General features: G+C 42.7%; 1 protein-coding gene across 1 annotated transcript in view; it reads right to left on the reverse strand.

The window, feature by feature from the left end:
• Nucleotides 1-20,789, reverse strand: part of LOC138259883 (serine/threonine-protein kinase D3-like) — a 429,799-nt gene that overhangs the window by 154,709 nt on the left and 254,301 nt on the right. The window contains exon 5 of the mRNA XM_069207839.1: nt 12,673-12,868. Within this exon, the coding sequence (XP_069063940.1) occupies nt 12,673-12,868 (196 nt within the window). The remainder of the gene's footprint in view (nt 1-12,672; nt 12,869-20,789) is intronic.

The following is a 20,789-nucleotide window of genomic DNA, read 5'->3' on the forward strand; positions in this document are numbered from 1 at the left end:
TGGGCCAGCACACTGCGCCACCGGAGTGTAAAAAAATTACGCTCTGGTGGAGCAGTGTGCCGCTAGTGGCTTGTACATGAGGCCCCAAGTATGAAGCATGCTGTATAACTCAGCTGATCTGCATTCTTAATCTGGTACCTTCATGTGCCAATATTCACAATACCTTAGTCAAACCCCAGATGTGGGACTTCTAGCATGGTTCCTAGGGAAGGAGATGTGGAGTTTTGTCTATTGATATAGCCGACATAGGTACATGAATAGAAAGGACACTGCAACAATTCTCCGTCTAGCTATAGCTTGAGCAATAGAGGTTGAGTAATAGAGGTGAGGTGGCTTCCTAATAAAACAAATCTGAAATAATACCAGTTTCTACAGGAAACATCAATAATCTTAACTTCTGTAGCAAGTATTGAGTCAAACTGCTATCCCATGCTGTTTACATTGAAACAAATGCTGTATTTAAGACGTATTCAGGCTTCCAAAACAAGTGGTGCCAAGGGAGAATAAGATGCAAAAGTATAGTTATTTATGTATGTAGGAGAAAGAGGAGAACGGAGAAGTATAGACTTTAGTTTAGTCCATTTGTGGGGACATAATAAAGCATTTTTTCTGTGTAGGTGAAGGGAGACACTGGAGAGTTCTGTATTAATGTGTCTTCATTGTTTACATATTTTATCAAATTATGAACTGAAGACAGAAAAACTACAATATAAATATAATTAACCATATAAAGCAGCAATGTGAGACAAACATCCATATTTTGTTGTATCTTATTTTATTGTTATCCTTCTTGTACACTTGTAATTGATGTGTACAATGTCTTTTAGAGGTAGATGTCCCTCATGGGTTGTCCAAATAACTAATGTTGTAGAGCAAAATGTTCTCATATATGGAACAAGAGAGAAGAAATAGGTATCTTCTCATCATTCCTATGATTAGGTAGATGAGTAAAATAGCAAGCAATGTTTGCTGAATCTGATCTGTAAGGAAACCTTTATCCTTGTATTGTTATGTTCTAAATCTACCCAATATGAAGTATAATTATGCAAACTTCTTAGCAGAATGTCAATATCAAGGCAACTGTGAGACAGTTTGTTTTCTTTGGATGGCATAGGGGTTGAAGAGACACATGAGTCCTTTAGGAAGTTGACTGTATCAAGACAGCTGTCAAAATTGGTTTTGGTTCCTGTCCCGTTCACCAAACTCTAAGCTTCCCTGCCTCATTTAGAAGTGTGGAAAAACTTTGTTTTCAATAGTTGATCCACATCAAGCTCCGTCCTTAAAAACACACTGCTTAACGTACAACTATCAGCTAGCATTGTGTTTGAAGGCAAGCCTAATTTATGGTAGGCCTTCCAATGCCTTTTCAGCTGTTTCTTCCCTTTGTGGGATCACTATGCACAGAATGACGACACCAGGCAGGAAAAAAACACTGTACTCAATAGAATGGGAGAAAACCCATTGGACATCAGAGACTCAATTATTTTTAAGTTCTCAAAACAAGAGTTTGTGTACAGATTATTCAGTTTTGGACATCTGTATTTTGGACCTCTGCTGTGCGTTGCGCCAATGCAGTCTCACTCACTGTAGGCTTCTGATTAAAATGGTTTTGAGATACAAATGACAGTCACTACCTTTCAAAATAAGATTGATTCTGCACACCTAGAGTAAGAAATTTTGCAGTCGTTAAGCGTGAACATGTGGATACGTGTGTGTACACAAGTGCAGACTGAGCAAGGATGACTGTTATCTGTCTCATTCTGGCATACTGTGACAGATGGGACCCAGAATACATTGGCTATGGCCCGTTAAAGTCTCATAATTAAACCTGGAATCCAGTGTGAAATCTTTAGTCTTTAACTGGATTTGCACTTTAGACAAGGACTCATAAATCATCACTTTTGATTGGCATGAGGTAGGAAGACAATTTGTGTGTCCATCCCATTAGGTTCCTGGGAACCGAACGCATATCCACACCTAATTCTTCTCTATATATGTTTGGTCATGGACTTTAAAGTGGATATCTTTCCCTGAACAGCCCTAAAGGAAATCATGCTGTGTGCACCATGATCGGCCAGGTTAATTGCTCTGCTGGAAGAGGAAAGAGGAAACAAATGCAATCCCCATAGGGCAATTCTCTCTCTCTCTTTCACTGACAAGAAAACTAGCAGGATGTTCTCAATGTGGAAAAGGAAGAGCTGTCAGACCTCTGGCTCAAGGCATCATGATTTGGTTGGGGTTTGCTGTCTTGAAGGGAAGAAATCAGGTCCAATTTTGAGGAGCCTGACTCAGATGAGAGTTCTTTTCAAATATACCTTCAAGCTGCCATTCTTGAAAGTTCTCAGACTGCTGTTAAGAAGTATTGCAAAGCTCCTGGCCCTACTCTCTTAAAGTGCCACCCACGGATGGAGGAGTGATGTGGTATTTCTGGATCAGAGCACGATTCCCATCTTCTAGTACACTCCACCTCCATTTTTCAATCCGTGCACAGGGAGGAAACTGAGGAGATACAGAAGACAAAGGATGAGCCCACACTGTGGATGAACCCCTGTCTGGAATGGAAGAACTTTGGACTTGTACTTCTTAGCAACCTTCTGGATTGTAAGTCTGATTTAGTTTTCGGCACATGGATACTCTGTCACAAACATGACGGATATCCCATTCAAAAATAGGATATATTGTACTTGATATAAGGCAGATGTCATGATTAGACAATATAGCGATGTTAGTAATTGTTGAGTTACAGGTAATAACAAGTACAAATGGTGTTTGCTAAATGCTTACAGCAATTGGAAAACTAGATATAAAGATATTCAGGTATGAAGGAAAGCTGGCTTATGCAGCAGTGAACGCTGTGACCAAAACAAAAACAATTTGAATTTCACGAGAAAAATGATCTCAGATATGGTGGGCATCTTGGATTGAGATCGTATAAAAGAACAGTGAAGTCAGAGTCACATCACTTCCCAAATCAATAGAGCGTCTTCGGGTGACCATGACAGAGCCAGTGTCTTGGAGTAGAAGTGTCAGATTGGAACTTTTGACTTCCTACTTTTTACAATACCTTGCTTCTCAGATTGTTTTTGTGATCATTAATATCTCCAATGCCTTTTATATTTGTATCTATTCTGTGCATGCACAATTTTCTATCACATTTTTTGTCTTTTGCGCACTCTTATTTTGCACTTTGCGTCTCTCCTGTAACATTGTAAATATTGTAGATATCGTCATTTTCCCCTGGATTTACAAAAATGGATCTCATTTTGAATCTATGTGCATTTATCTCTCGAGTAAGTCAATATTAGTCTTACGCAAAGTCTACACAGCAAAGATTTTAAAGAGAACAAATAATATTGTTTTCTTATATTTTTTAGAGGGAAAATTGCATAAAGTTTTAGAGAAGAAAGGCCTGAGTTAGAACACTTGAGTTAATTACATAAAAGGATTGCATTAAATTTGAATGTTGCAAGGTTCTTTTTCTAAAGTTGGTAGTTTTTTATATCAGATTTCCAAAGGCAGATTCTGATGGAACAGCGACGAGCCATTCATCAGTGTTTTCACTCTCTCTTCTCATTTCCCTTTATTCTTCTGTATGAGCTGCAGTGAGTTCTGTTGCAATTAGAAATTATGGTCTCTCTGGGGAGGTGAATAAGACTAGCTTCATGGCACTCCCGTAGACAGGTAACAAAAATCTATGAACTACGATAGCAGATGGGATATCCATCACATTTGTGATATGGTTCTTGTCCATCAAATGCTAAATCGGGTCCGCTATCTCTAGAGCTAGTGGCAAGCTCCCCACCTTTCTTTTGGGGTCACTAGAGTGTGGACATTCTTGGAATACTGAAAGAAGTGAATCACCTAGTACTTCTGTAGACTGGCCCTGGATATGAGAGCCATAGGAGGGATCATCCACTCTCCTTATGGACACACAGCTGACTCCTTGCTACTGGCAAATGGCCTTGTGTGATTGTTACGTTCAGGCAGGGATAGTGGTGTGCCTAGGGGACCATAGGGTGCTATAACATAAAGACTCCAGGTCAGGAAATGGCCAAGAGCAGAACTGAAAGACCATCTCAAGCTCTTTCAGCCTCACTGCTATTAGGAGCAGGAACCAGCAATACAAATGTGCAACGATAATCAAATCAGAACTTTGGAGGCCAGGAAACCCCACAGGAGCACTGGTGGAGGCTGAAGAGTGCCACCAAAAGAGCAGCAAAATAACATAGCATTGAAATCAGCCAACCGGGTCTGAGATACCTAATGAAATGTATGACACCATGTTCACCTTCTGAATTCCTGTAGCGGATTTGTCTCTTCCCCCACTAAATCCAGTGGTTCCACTGGGGATTAGGAGCACTACTGCATGAAGAGAAAATGTCCTGGGGAGCCTATGTGGTGGATGGTACCCCAGGGGGACCCAAAAGACCTTGAGCACCATTGTTTCTATTTTATAAATATGCCTCTGTAGAGGTGGGGGAATCTGTGTATGGCCTCACGGCTTGCCAGATTTGAAGAGAATACTGGAAAAATACAGCTCTTAGAACGTTGAATGGTCCTGCCCCCAGTAATGGGCAGATGCGCTAAGGATGGCAGGGGCACTCCCTGGATGGAACTACGACAGTTGGCTCATCAAATCATTTTTTTTCTTTTAAAGAAGGAAACAGGAAAGTTTACTGCCTCCCCACAGCAGGCACATCAAAGAGCCTGCAGTGGGCCAGAATGAGTGCACCATGAGATCCTGCATGGGTCTCTTAATTTTCATCTTGCTCCTGCAATCAGGGACGGCCAACAACTACTGAGAGTTGTGAGGCGGGTAAATGAGTGGGGTGCAAGGCAAGGGTAATTGACAAAAATAATTTAGATAAATTTGAAATAACTTACCTTGCTTGCAGGGTGATGTCCTCCTCACTTCGGTTTCTGTCTCCTCTCCAGGCTCCAACTCCCTTAACCAATCCTGGTGCTGCTCTCATGCAGTTAACCAGCATGGGAGAAGCACCAGGATTGGAGGGAGTGCCCTCTCTCTACACTCAATCAGGGCAATGGAAGTCTGTATTTGCACTCAGCCCAGCTGTCTAAGACAGCTGGCTTGCAAGATTTATAGTGCACATGTCTGGATGGCCATCACAAGACAGCCAGCCAAAGAGACATGTTTACTTTAAACAAGTGCGCAGGCAGTCCACCACTCCTCCGTGCTACTGGCAGTCAACTAGTCCCGCCCGACCTGACACTGGGTTTGGAGCAGGGGATGAAAAATATAATGGTAATAAATTAACTTTATTACCATTTTATTTTTCATATCTGGGCAGTGTCTGGAGGCAATTTTAACAATAGGGCAATGCTTCTCTGCTATAATGGAGGAGCTGCTCCTGCCTGAAGTTCTCCAGAAAGGGCACAGGCACTGCGGAAATGCTGGGCACCCATAAGCTCCTTCATTTTCAAAAAGTTGGTACTCTTCTTGCTCACATGAAAGGGCCTGCTACGGGTGAGAACCAGTGCACCATAAGCCCATGCACAGGCTCCTAATGTACATATTGTTCCAGTGATGCCCCAGAAAAGACAAAGGCCTGCAGAAGTGCTGTAGTGTGATTTAGGGGCCACTCAGGAGCGGCAGTGGGCACCCATTAGGTCTCCCACACTTTGAATAGGTTGGCACCCAGAGTCCCTAGGTCACAGGATTAGTGACCTCGGGAGAGGTTTAGGTGCATTTTGCACAGTTCTGGGGCTGGTCGTTTGGTGTCTTAGGAGTTTCCAGGTAGTAGCCAGTCTGGGCCCACTGAGTTTACGGGTAATAGTCAGTCCGGGTCAATACAGAAAAGTTAGGTAAGATATTCCTGCTTTGTACTGTTTACTATTGAAAACATGTCAAAGCCTATAGAGATGGCTTTTTAATAGTAAAAGTCAAAATATGTGTACATTTTATATGATATTTTGAGATATTCTTTCATAATGAAATATTTATTTGCTTACTAAATGCTTGCTGAATGTACGTTGACACTTAAGGGCAGAGGTGCTAGTTTTTTATAATTGTGACCCTCTTGATATGCAACAAATGGGGTGTTATGGTTTAAGGGATGACATTCTGCTGAGGTGCAAACGATTAAAGGTGCCCTAATGGATCAGGTTCACATTTAGGGGGGTATCTGGATACTGTGAGCTTTCTTTAGTGTGAACCCTGTGTACATAGCGTCCCATTGTTTTTTTCTGGCTGCCAAGTTTGTGTATGTATATATATCTATGTCTATACGTATATCTATATCCTCTTGAACAGCACAAAACACACAGGGCCTGATTCTAACTTTGGAGGACGGTGTTAAACCGTCCCAAAAGTGGCGGATATACCACCTACCGTATTACGAGTCCATTATATCCTATGGAACTCGTAATACGGTAGGTGGTATATCCGCCACTTTTGGGACGGTTTAACACCGTCCTCCAAAGTTAGAATCAGGCCCACAGTTCCCAGTGCTGCAGGTTGAGGAAACTGAAGTCTTTGGTGTCCCTGAGACTTCCAACAGGAGGCACGCTCTAGAATTTTCTCAAGCAGGACACACAGCACAGTTCACCCTTTGCACTCTGTTCAGGCAGAAGCAGCAACAGCAGGCCAGTCCAGCAAAGCAACACAGCAAAGGGACAGTACTCCTCCTTAAGCTCTTCTCCTGGGCAGAGGTTCCTCTTGATTCCAGAAAGATTCTAAAAGTCTGGGGTTTTGGGTCTGCTTCTTATACCCAGTTCTGCCTTTGAAGTTTGCAAACTTCAAAGCAAAGTCTCAAGTGTTTGCAAGATCCTTCCTTGTCCAGGCCAGGCCCCAGACACTCACCAGGGGGTCGGAGACGACATTGTTTGAGGGCAGGCACAGTCCTTTCAGGTGTGAGTGACCACTCCTCCCCTCCCCTCCAGCACAGATGGCTAATCAAGATATGCAGGCTGCACCCCAGCCCCCTTTGTGTCACTGTCTAGAGGAGAGGTGTGAACAGCCCAACTGTCAAACTGACCCAGACAGGGAATCCACAAACAGGCAGAGTCACAGAATGGATTAAGCAAGAAAATGCCTACTTTCTAAAAGTGGCATTTTCAAACGCACAATCTTAAAATCAACTTTACTAAAAGATGTATTTTTAAATTGTGAGCTCAGAGACCCCAAACTCCACATGTCCATCCGCTCCCAAAGAGAATCTACACTTTAATCAGTTTTAAAGGCAGCCCCCATGTTAACCTATGAGAGGGACTGGCCTTGCAACAGTGAAAAACAAATTTAGCAATATTTCACTGTCAGGACATTTAAAACACTTTACTATTTGTCCTACCTTAACCATACACTGCACCCTGCCCTGGGGGCTACCTAGGGCCTACCCTAGGGGTGTCTTACATGTAAGAAAAGGGAAGGTTTAGGCCTGGCAAGTGGGCACACTTGCCACCTCAAAGTTACAGTCAAAACTGCACACACAGACACTGCAGTGGCAGGTCTGAGACATGAATATAGAGCTACTTATGTGGGTGGCACAACCAGTGCTGCAGGCCAACTAGTAGCATTTGATTTATAGGCCCTGGGCACCTCTAGTGCACTTTACTAGGGACTTACTAGTAAATCAAATATGCCAATTATGGATAAACCAGTCCACAGTACAATTTATATGGGGAGCACTTGCACTTTAGCACTGATTAGCAGTGGTGAAGTGCGCAGAGACAGTAAACCAGCAAAAACAGAGTCCAAAACCAGGAGGTCAAAAGGCAAAAAGACAGGGGAGACACGCCAAAAAGCTGCCAGGTCTAACAGCCTGGTTCTCTGGGTGTTAGAATTAGTGTGAGAGAGTGTCTCTGGGTGTGACAGTGGGTTTGAGAGTGTCTGTCTGAGTGTGAGAACGGGTGTGAGAGAGTCTATGTGGATGTGAGAGTGGGAGTGAGAGTGTCTGGGTATAAGAGTAGGTGTAGGAGGGTGTCTCTGGGTGTGACAGTGGGTGTGGGAGTGTGTGTATGTGTGAGAGTCTTAGTGGGTCTGTGAGTGGGTGCGCGAATGTCTGAGTGGGTCTGTGAGTAGGTGCATGAGTGTCTAAGTGGGTCTGTGAGTGAGTGTCTGAGTCACTGAGTGGGTCTGTGAGTGGGTGCATGAGTGTCTGAGCAAGTCTGTCTGTGAGGGGGTGCGTGAGTCTTTGAGTGGGTCTGTGAGAGGGTGCGTAGCATCTCTATAGGAGGATTCATGCTATCACAGAATTCTGGAGAAAGACGCATGAGGAACAATCACATTTCAAAATGCACACAAGGTCGCTGGGGACATTTCCTCATGGTCCATTAGGCAGCTGTAGTGTAGAATACACAATGGACATTTACCCAACGAGGTAGCACTCACTAACTAACCAGTAGAAAGTACTCTAGTTGGGTAGCCATTTTGTGCAAAACTGTGGACTCTTGTTGGATAAACAAGCAGGCGAGCTTCTGTTCTGGCCATAATGCTCATTTCACAGATATTAGCCTCAATAGGAAGCACTTACACATATAAACGTAGCAGGAGCTCCAGCTGCAGCTCTACTTCTGGTAAGCACAAATGATTCAAACTCCTGGGCTTGGCGTTTATTCCGCTATTCCATATGGAAAAACAATATGAAATCCTTTGTTGAGGTGAATGCATCTTTGACCTATTGGAGCGCAATCTGTATGTGACTGTGACAAGTGGGTTCTTTCTTGTCCTCTTCTGGGCCCCTCCCCCATCTGATTTTTGCCCTGGGGACCCTATCTCCCATGGCCCACCACAGGGCCCACCTCTATTCACCTCTATTCAGCAGAGGAGGGGGACGCACAGCTCCCCTATCCCAGCCAATTTCAGCCCAGGGGAACCCATCCCTGGGGCCCACCTCTATGCAATGGGGAGGAGGGGCTGCACAGCCTCCCATGGCCATGGAAACTGACAGGGAGGTGGCAGTCCCCGGGGCCATGGGTGGGGGGCACGCGCCCCTCTTTAATTGTAAAAATATCCTGGGATACGGGGGCCGTGCGGGCCTCCTGGCATAAATTTCAGATTTAACCCTGGAAAGGTGGCAGTCCCTGGGGTTTAAATAAAGATTTTACCCTGGGAAGGTGGTGACCCGTGTGCACAGGGGGGGCACACAGGCCCCCTACATCCTTCCACATCATAGCCCCAGGAAGGTGGTGGTCCCCAGGGCCAATAGAAGCCCTAGGACGGAGGCTCTGTGCACCCGCTCCTCTTTCAAACCCCCAATGCCCCCTTGATCTGTTTTTTTAGCCATCATGGCGTCTGTGAGAGACCCCCTAGACCAAGGCTAGGGCCTCAGGGTAACCCTACCGTGGCCCATTTTTTTTTCTTAAAACTTTTTTGTTGGACTTGTATGCAGCCGAGTCCCAAAATGGCTGCCAACACTTCCTTGTTGAAGTGTTGGCGGCCAATCAGATAACAGCACAGTTGGATCCGCAGAGGATCTGCATCCCTAGGTATCTATATTCCTTAACCTCTACTTATTCCAAAACTACTGAACGGATTGACACCAAATGACAAAAAGCACACTTTCTGGGTCAAGCGCTAGCTTTCTGCTACATTTGATGTAATTCCATCCTGCGGTTCTGGCTGTAGTCATGTTCAAAATTCCTTTGGGAAATTGCATAGGGAAAATACATTTTAGAACTACCTTTGTCTCGGCCTCCGCTTGATCACTCTGAAACTTTCAAGACAACAGCTGAAGCCAATGAAGAATAAGTTTTGAAAATTTTGTGAAAGTTCATCAAGCGGCACCAAAGTTATTGGTAAAACAAAGAACGCGATTCCTAAGGAAACTAGGTCGTAACTAAAACAAGGTATATATATATATATATATATATATATATATATATATATATATATATATATATATATGTATACACACACACACACCCCTTAGGACATGAGTTATAGTTACTTGAAATAACTATAACCATAACAGCTGAATTTCCATGGTTTTGTGCGTGTAAAATCTGAACCTAACTATACCTTCCCTGTAACATTTGTTTTGTTGGTGAATTTCTAAGGTTTTTTACATTCTTTTTCCTAATTATTGCGTCCCTGTAGTCTTTGTTTTGTTCAGTGAATTTCTAGGGTTTTTAAATGTTAAGTAAGATGCCCATCTCAATGCATGGTGGGGGGTTGGGATTAAGGCCTGGTCTGGCATTGTGCTGCCCCCACCCAAGCTTGATGCTCCTGTCCCCCTTCCTCCTTGCCATCCATTGTCCAAGTCCATGCCCTGCTCCCTCATTACAGCCCTGTGTGGCCGTTGTTCTGCCACTGCCTTTCCCGCCTGTCCTGAACAGTTAGCTTGCTGTCCCATTCATCTCCTTTGTACCCTCTGTTGTCCGAGTCCACGCATGGTCCGATGTGCTGCCACTGCTCCCTCCATCCTGTCCTTAATGTTTGGTTATGCTGTAACTGTCCCTCCTGTCTGTCTGGTATGGTCAGCATACTGCCCTTGCCTCTTTCCCCTCTACTCTCCATTGTAAATGTGCATGGCCCTGCCCCCTCCCTACTGCTTTCCATTGCCTGTTGTGCTGCACTGCCATCCTGCTTCCCCTGCGTGATGTACTGTGCTGATGCAACACCTTACGTTTGCCCTGTAAGGTCAGTTTGTTGCCCCTGCACATCTCCCTCCTGCCCTCCATTATTTGAGTCCATGTCCCTGCTCCATTCCTCCTTTCCACCATGATCCAATATACTATACTTGCCAACATTTCAAATTGGTAAGAGGGAGATTTTGAAAAGAATACTGGGGGAATTGATTTTCCCCATTAACTTACATTGAAAAAGAGGAGATTTTAGGCAGGAGGCAGCTAAAATAAAGCCCTTTGGGGTTTAAAAACATCAGGTTTCTCATCCAGATCTGTTGCCATGTATATTTGTACTACTACTTCCTATTTATTTTGTCCTCAATGGTCTGTTATATTGCCACAGCCTCCCTTGCCTGTCCTGCATGGTTGGTTTGTTTCCCCTGCCCCTCCCTTTCCCCTGCCCTCCATGGTTCATTGTACTGCGACTGCCCCTCCCGCCTGCCCAGCATGGTCAGCTTGTTGCCTCTGCACCCTCCCCTCAATTATCTAAGTCCATACCCCTGACCTTGCCTCCTCACAGTATTCTAGTAAACAACTAGCTCATTAACATTCTATATTTATTACAAAAGTGTGGCACCCCTGACATCATCTTGATGTAATCAAAACTGTAATACCTAAAGCATTTCCTTTAGAAATTATAAAAATGAGAGGGTCTCATTCCCGTATAAAATATGGTTAGTGCTCTAAAAAAACTAAAATGAGGGCTTATTTTCTGAGTTCTCAAATAGTGACCTTGTGTAATGTAAATGGTGCTCATTTAAAGCACTCCAATACCTTCGGGTTAAATCTGTGCTGTAAAAAATATGCAAAACAAAAAAAGAATTTGCACAATTCTGCAATTGGGCTATACTTGGGCTACATTTGCATCACATGAGTGCTACATTTTAGCTCCTTTTTCTCTGGTGGCCATCTTGGGAGACTTGTTTGGTATGAAGCTCCCTAATTTCCTTATTTACTGCAGTATCCCCAGTAGAAAATGCTTTCAGTTTCCACTTTGATTCCATCAAGATGGCGTTCAGATGAGCCACATTTTTGGCATAAACTCAGAATGTTAGTACTTTAGTTCCTCATCGGATAACAGTAAGCTGCTGATCATCAGGAAGTTAACTGCCAGTCTGCTGCTGGTTTTGACAGTGCATGTTTCAGTCTGCATGTCAGAATGTTTTATTGAAAGAGAAGACAATGGTATTTAAGAACTCACTTAAAATGTGTCCTAATATTTCTTTCTAAAGCACCAACCATAATTTCTATGACAAGATGACCCTCCTCATTTTGTTCCTTTCTAAATTAAATGTTTTAGGTTTTACCAGTTTAAGTCAATCAAGATGGCTTCAGTTGTGTCTCAGTTGTACCATAAGTAAGATTGTTAGCACTCTAGTTGTTCTTTAGAGAACTATGGAAGGCTGCAGTAGTTGAACTCAAGAGAAGCAACTGTCAGACTACTCCAGCTGGAAGTTCATGTTTTACTGTCAGACTTCATTCACATATGGCTGAGAATGATAGTGTGAATTTACAGAAAATATGCTCTCATTTTAGCTTCTCAATCACTTTCTGTAACCTCTACGGGAAAATCATGAAAAAACTGTTTTCTCTCACACATGATTCAATCATCTTAGAACACACCACAATTCCTAAAATTAGTATGGTACATTCAACAAATGATTTATATTGTAACTAAAATATGTTATCACCCTCAACACAGATTTTCACAGTTTGTCTTTGATAAAAGACAATGGTGAGTAGTCTGCCGTTATTAATTTCTGCCTGAGCAGTTTCTACCAGGTCGGTGGGCCTAGTTTCATCGACAAAAACCCACCCATCAGTTGTCCAGGGTGCAACAAGTAAAACTAAGCTTGGCATTTGGATAATCTTTCTGGGCCTGAGGTGACTTTGTAACAGCCTAAGCCAAGCAGCACTATCCGGCCTGCAAGATGCATCTCCCCCATGCTCCATCCTTGAAATATCATGTAATTTTGTTGCATTTATACACTATGCTCTCTATATCCAGCCACTAGGCACACAGTAATTGAGTTTATGTTTGTATTGTACTACCGTTATCATACTCTGAATGTCACAAGATGGCTTTACCTTTGCACTGCATTCCTTGGCGGAATAGGCCTTTTAGAAGACGGCGGCAGTGCTGGCAGATGGTCGGGCGGGTGTATGAATGAATCTGGAAGGTGTGTGGGACTTTCACCCTGTTCCGGTCCAGCCAATCCCTCCAGATGGGGCGCCCGCTGAATGAAGGCACCCGAGCACTGTGCCCACGCTTCCTTTCATTTATCTAAGGAAAAAAGGGTGAAAATAATAATACATGAAAATGGCAACTAGGGAAAACATACATGCATTGTTTTATATTTTTAACTATCAAAATAATGAAGTTATGCACACAAATCCCCGTAGAGAATAAGTAGACCCTCTTTTACTTATTCATGTTTCTTTAGTTTTCTGACCGCCAAACTCATAATCAGGTCCTTATACATCTACTGTACTATGCAACAGGAATAGACTGACTAAGAAATACACATTACTTATGATGTAGCCTAACTTTCCGTAGCGTCCCTCTTGTCACAAAGCTCATCAAATTGTAACAGTTTATGCCTTACTTTAATCAAAGTATTAATAGCAAAATGTAGAAGCTGCACTGACACGCAATTTAAATGTGCGTTTGTTCGTATTTCAAAGTTCGACTTAGGTGGTATTTAAATTAAATTACATAATGTATGCAAACATGAGCGGAATGTATTTTTCTGTTATATTTAATAAAGGGCATTAGCAAAGCTTTTTCGTTTAGAATGAGGGTCAGTGTGAGAATATTTGTACTGGCATGTAAAAGTATTTATTGGTGTCTTTAGATCCCCTATTGAGGTAAAAACCACTATCTAAAATTTTACTGCTGCTGACCTGTTGTGCTCTGTGAGGATGGGTAGGAAAAGGGGTCAGCAAACTGGAGCCCTAAGTGGTGGTAGAAGGCACAGAAGCTCAAACACTACATTAGATTCCTTTCTCACCAGAGCTGTGGGGGTTGTTACCAAGGAGATCGATCTGGCGGAAAAGAGGCTTTCCTTGGAGATGGATGATTGGCGCTAAATTTCTTTACTAAATGATGCCTTGGGGGTTTTGGAAGATGAGGTGGTTTATTCAGGGTGAGAGCAATGTCCTGCTTCAGAAACCCCCTTACCAGTAGAAATGGGAGCTCATGGTGGGCCTGGGCCCTCGAGGAAATGTAAGAGGCTCTCGTTGGCCACTCCCCTGGCCTGCCCCCTGGATAGCTGTAGCACCCCCATGAGAAAGAAAAAGGCACTGAAGAAAGCCGGGAATAAAGTGAAATCGTCTCTACCTAAAAGTACTAAGGGCCTGATAGATGGCCTTGATATCTGCCAGCCCCTGGGATGTGGATTAAATAACTTATTGATAAAACTTAAGGAGATGATTGAGACCAGTTTGTCTCCACTTTTGGTGAAATTATTGGCCCTTGAGAAAGCAGTTTTCCGGCTGTGTGAGCTGGAGAAGCCCAGCCAACCCACATGTGGACCTTTGGATCCCAGCTGTTACAACCAATCGAGTGCAGGGGCGCATCCATATGAAGGTGCTCCTAGGGCATTGGAGAGAGTAACACGGCAACCAGCTAATCTTGTAAACCTTGGGGCATTGGGATCCTGTGTAGAGACTTTTCGTCCCCACCAACTGCTCCATCGACAGGTCTGATAGAGGATAATAGCCCTAGTGATGGTAGGCAACTTGACTGTGGGCTTGAGGTGAATGGGGAGGATTCTCAGCATAGCAGCAGGAAACATAATTGGCATCTGTTGAAAAAAAGCTCTCCATTGGTCTGTTTGGAGCTTCCTCCGGCTTGTGCCCCTTATGTGGTGGTGTTGACAAATGTCCCTGTTCTTGCCCCAGGCTCTAGTGAATCCACGGACCAACTGAAAAATAAGACTGGCCATTGGATGAGTAAAAACAGCAACTTTGCGTATAAGGAGCTTAGGGATATTCTGTTTGTTAGAAGAATTGATTTGGTTGGGACACAAGAAAAAGAGGGAATCGGGGACTGTATTATTATAAATTGTCGATATCCCAGCCTGGCCCAACGGCTCCTCTCCACACAAAGTATGGCCTCCCTCAGAGAGGGAAAGATTGGTATGGTCCCTTTAAGTTATTTTTATGATCATATGCGGCAGGGCGTTGAGTTTTTACCTGGGTCGGGCAGGAATTTCCATCGAGATAAGAGTGCTCGGCAGCTAATTAGGAGGAGAATTGATATCATTAGAACCCCTGACTTGCCGAGGTAGATTGATGCTGTGAAAAGAGACATACAGTGAGCCTGGTAGTATTCCCCAATACTGATATGTCTAGGGAGGACCAGGGCAGGAAGACTACAAAGTGTTGCCTTATTTCATGGAATGTTGCAGGGTATGACTCAAAGCTATCAGATCGGGCATGGGTTAGGTGTCTGGCACATTATGACTTTATCATGAACCAAGAAACTTGGTCGGATGGGCAGGCAGCTTGGGATGGATATTACAGGTTTGCAGTTCGGTCCCACGGAGGCCGTCCCAAAGGTTGTTTCGTTACCCTAATCTGATTTTCCAAAATAGTGAGAGCATTTCAAATTAACTGTAACCATCAGGGCATATTGATTGTTTGGGTAATTCTCCCTGACAATTTCAATGTTCTCTTGGTTAATTTCTATAATGCTGTCTGGGATGTGGGGTGCCAAATTAGGGTCCTTTTTTCAGTTCTTCAGGTATTGAAGTGTGGAATGGAGGAGGTGTGGATGGAATTCTGTGCTGTCTTGTCAGGAGATTTTAATGCCAGGATAGGACGACATAGCACAGTGTAAACCCCTTCGAGTTTGAGTGTGAGGATTACTCAGCCGAGGGTGCTCTGGATCATAGGGGCATGGTTTTGATTAAGGGTCTAAGGAATATGTCCGTTTAAATATTTGTGATTTTAAAGTGGTGGGCACTGATCAGCTCCCATCCTTCGTAGGTAGAGGGTCTGGTTCTACAATGGATTATATTTTTGTGTCCCCACCATTAAAAGATTTGGTGACAGGAGGAGAAGTGTTAGAGAACTACCTTAGTGATCATAACCCCCTTGCGGTCTGTTTTAATTTTCCAGACACTGTATGTAAATCAGGACGGGGAGTGCCAGCGCTGCTGATGATAAAAGACCAGAGCAGGCTGCTGGGTGGAAACAAGCAAATATCCAGCAAGTAGTAGTGAGGGTGGTGGTTAACAATTTAAATCTGATCAGGGGCATACTTCTGGCAGAGACTTCCAGTCTGAAGGAAGTAATGGCTGCAATCCTGAGAGTGAACGAAGCTTTCAAAGACTGTCTGTTCCCAGCTGTATAGTCCCCGGGTAAGCATATGGGTGGGTGGTTCAGTAAGGCCTGCTATGATGCTAAGAAAACCTTGAAGAGGGCTCTTATAGCCCACCCCAGAGATATGGACCATGTTAGAGATGCGAGGGCTAAGTATAAAATAGTTTTGAGGGCAAGAAAGCTCAATACCAAGGAATTATCCTGGGAGAAATTGGAACGTGCAGTAGAGCACAAGAATCCTGGCCTGTTTTGGAGGGTTGTAAATAGGGGTCTCTTTGAATCTGAAACTTCAGAGGGTCTGGGCTGTAATATCGCCCCTGATGTCTGGGTGAATCATCTCTGTAGAATTTTTCAGGGGAGCTCCTTAAGAGACAATCGGGATAGACAATTTGGTGAGTCACCCAATTTAGCTATCAGGTTTTCACTCCCTGAGGTTAGGGAGATGCTCTGTGGTAGCACTAGCTACAAAGTTCTGGGCCCAGACTTAATTCCCATGTATCTCTATAAATCTTGTCCCCAGTTATGGGCGCCTATTCTGTTAAATGTTCTTAATGCAGCAGTTACGGTGGGAATTCCCGCCACTTGGAGATCAGCCTGTATTATTCCCGTGTTCAAAAAGGGGGATTGATATGACCCCAAGTCCTATCGTCCCATTTCCCTTCTTGATTCCTCAGCTAAAATCTTGGGCTGGATTATCCTTAGGCGCATTGAGGCTTGGATGGCTGAAAATTAAATTTTAAGCCAGGCACAGCACGGCTTCAGGGAAGGGCTTGGCACCCAGGAACAGTGTCTAAACCTGTTGATGGTGATTGGAAAATACACACTAGCCAGGAAAGGCCCCTTATATCTTGCCTTTATGGATCGTACCTGTGCCTTTGACAAAGTAAATCGGGTTAAGCTGTGGAAGAGGCTAAACCAGTTAGGCATGGATCCCCATATTGTGGAGTTGCTTCGGTAACTCCACTTAGGAACAAATGCTAATATGAGGGTGGGGATAAATGGGGAATGTTTGGATGCTTTTGAGTGAAATAGGGGGGTGCACCAGGGATGTGTTCTGGCTCCTACTCTTTTCCTTTTGTATACTAATGGATTGTTTGACTTTTTAGTGGAACGCTGTAGGGATGCTCCCACAATTAATGGCAATAGTGTCCCTGCATTGATCTATGCGGACGATGCAGTGCTTATGGCTCGCACTATGAATGGCCTCCGAGAAGCAGTTAATGTCTATGATTCTTTTATGTCAGCACTTGATTTAAAGATTAATTGTAAAAAATCACATTTGATGGTCTTTGGGAAGCCTCTTAGCAGGGTGGAGGTGCTGAAGATTAAAGAACAAGTAAGCAGCAAGGTTCAGGATTTCCCCTGTTTGGGGGTTGTTTTTGAAAACACCTCTGGCTTTTGCCTGCATACTGAATTAGCTCTTGAGTTTGTACAAGGAACCATCCAGCTTGCTCCCTTCTTGCTATGGATCTCTATTTGGACTAATGAATGTGCTTCATTTAACAGAGAGATCCTGCAGGACTGCTTGGCCTGTGATCATGTGAAGGACATTCCCTGGCTGATGTATATAAGAAAGGTAGCCTATTTGCTGGGGCGTCCGGATATGTTTGAGGCTCCTGAGGGTCTGACCAGCCGTGATTAATATTGGGCTAAGGTAAATTTTCTGAAAATCCTGGGGGCTAAAAGAGAGGAGGACTTAAGGAAAACATCTGTAAGGGATTTTACTATGTTAAAGATGGGGATGGTCTCTGAACCATATCTTTTAGAGATAAGAAATGTGAGGGAAAGGTCTCTCATGACTCGATTTCCTCTGGGGATTGTCAGAAGTAACCTATGCTTTCCCGCTATGTCAGTACGATGAAAAATCTATCAGACTTTGTCCCTGCGCTGGTGGGTCTCTGCAGACTTTGATTCATTTTACTTTGTTTTGTGATCTTTTGTGCCTTTCAGGTGTTGTTTTTTACTCCCCCTGAGGAGGCCTAAGGGTTTCGTGCAATATCGCCCAGCTTTTCTGTGGCTGCGTATGGCTTCTGATGCACTGGTGTGGCGTGGGCTGGGGTCTTTTCTGAAGGGAGCTTTTACCTGGCGAAATAATTTAGAGTATTTTTAAATGTTTTTATAATTTTTAACTTGATTGTTGTATTATCATTTTAACAAATTTTGGATCAAAATTGTTTTATTTGTGTACATTTTGTTCAGTAGGTCATGATGGGATCTATATATTGGTTTAATGAAATCAGGTTTTATATATTGTATTGCTTATTTATTTTCATGGTTGATTATTTTCATACCGAATAAAGTGTTTTGGTGATGAAATGTATTATTCTTATTAATGAAGTGTTATTATGCTGAATTCATAAGATTGCATATTACGTGTGTTTTATTAAATGTTTAAAATTGAATGTAATGCCATGGTTTCTTGCTTTAGCATAAGTGAGGCCTACAGAGCTTGCATTTTGGGATCGTGTTAGGAATACTGATTCTTTTTCTAATGTGAACTTTCTTTTAGGTTACGTTCCCATGAGAAGACTGGATTTTGATAATAGACCCCATTGTTTAGACATAGAAAGAATGTATCATTCATTCATTCATTCATTAGTTTTATTTCGGTAGTAAAAATACCATAAAAGCACATCCTACAATACACTTATAAAAATAAAAATAAATAAAACCATGAATTAAAACGCTACACTTTAAAACGTTCATGGAAAGAATGTATCTTAACACCCTTGGGAGCGGAACATTGTGGAACATGGACTGACATTATAGACAATTATTTAAAACTTGCGTGGACTCCAACTGATGGAAGATGTTCTCATGGAAAGCTTAGGAAGGAATACATATGTTTCAACTTAGAGTTGTGTGATCAATTAATATTGGATGACGTCCTTTCAACATGACTTGAACTGATACCGCTGGCGAATCAGAATGCTTTGTGACTGTCTGATATGACAGTGCCAAGCTGGACTTTAGTCAGAGATCTCCAGTTTACATTTGCTGTCTAGATGCTTGCAGATGCTTTGCTGATGAAGAGTCCCTGAATGCTGAGCCCCTTGGAGAGGTATCTTCCTCTCTGCCTTTGCCCCTTGAGATGTCCTTTGAGATTTAGAAATGTTTATTTAATCCCCTTCACAAGACTCTTCTTGATCGAGCTTCTGATATGCTGACGCTTTTCCTTTTATCTATCTTTGATTATCTTAGTAAGTAACTTACAGGCTAAGATTTATTTTTTCAAATTATTTGTACCCTTTTTGTGCTTTCTGTTTTTTATTTGCATGTGTTTGTCCCTCACACTATTTCCCTGATTTGACTATCTGCAGGGTTTTCCATTGCCCCGCCCAAGTTATGACTCTGCTAAATTGAATTGGCTGATGATTTCTAACCCTTAGCAGAGCATCATTTCTGTATCTCAGACATTTCTTTTAATATTGTGAATAGTTTTTCTTGAATGTTTAATTTTGTAAATGTTAGTTCACCTGAACTTATTTTGGTGCCTTGAGCAACCCTTGGTGATTATATATCTTTATAATTTGCTATTATGAATAGTCTACATCAGTGTTTCCCAACGTTTTGACTCCCAAGGACCACCACTGAATCACTATTGGAAGCCGGAGACCCCCAAGAAATTTGTACGATTTAAATTTCAAACATTAAAACAGTAATTCGCAAAAAATACACAAATAAGTACATGCCAAACAAATACTCAAATTAGTAAACATATCATTATTTTTATTAGAAAACATTGCAAAAATTGGAAAACTTTAATGGGAAAGTTGGTGCTGCATCTTGGTGACTGACTTTTCAATGTTTGGTTTTATTTAGGAAAGCTGAATCCTCAAGTCACATTCTACATTTCCCAAGCGATTTTTGTTTTTATTTTTTAGATACATAAACTTTTTAATTTAATGTATGGTGGGCAAAGGAAGTAAAACCATAAAGGCCTCTCATCTCTCCATAGCCTCTCTGTCACATGTATTTACTTTGATTTATAGCACCTCTCATACTAGTGTAGGGTGTCAAAACACTTTACAGGGGACTACAAGGTGTAGGATTCACCTCATCCATACTGTTAGGCATTTTCTAAGAGCGCTTGGCCTGGAGAAACACAAACTCAGGATTCAGAACATAACACAGTGGCTAGCCTTGACTTTAATAATAGCATAGGAGTATGCAAGCAAACCTTTTTTTTGCAGTAATGAAAGAATTGGAAAAAAATATAATTTTCTAATTTGTTCCATGTAGTTCTTTGTTGGCAGTTCATAACTCACTGTGCTAGATTATGATTGTGACTTATGAACTGCACAATAACAAAAGAATCTCTGTGACGCAAGCGGTAACCCACTGTGCTATGCACATAAAATGTGTTTCATTGCATGATACATGTTCTTTGCATCTGGCATATTAACCATCTGCACTACCTCCAATGAGTCACATATGCCAATAGACAAACTCCCATCTCTCCAGCAGGTACATTAATCACCAGAGTTGACACTTTTATTTTTGTCCGAAAGCTTACACTGAACTTTGCAGTGCTTTTAAAGCTGTCGCACAAATGAATAACCAGATAAAAAAGCACGCACAGTTTTCTGCAGAGGGCCCAGCTGGAGAAGTGCCTTCATGATGGTCCAGGCCTGCGGACCCCCTGGGAACGTGTCACGGACCCGTGGACCGCGCTGGGAAACGCTGGTCTTCATAACTTTGAGCTTGTGCTTGTAATAAAACTCCTTAACTTTATTTCTGACTGGAGTTTTCCTTCCGTGGCCACCTTGGTCATGGTATTAAATTTAATTGGGTTTGTATTGAAATTGTGTTAGCGGTTCTACCACACCATTTACTGGGTCCAAAGAGCCATCCACCTCAATGAGCATTGATTCCTG

Source organism: Pleurodeles waltl, chromosome 9 (genome assembly GCF_031143425.1).
Source record: "Pleurodeles waltl isolate 20211129_DDA chromosome 9, aPleWal1.hap1.20221129, whole genome shotgun sequence".
Classification (NCBI taxonomy): Eukaryota; Metazoa; Chordata; class Amphibia; order Caudata; family Salamandridae; genus Pleurodeles; species Pleurodeles waltl.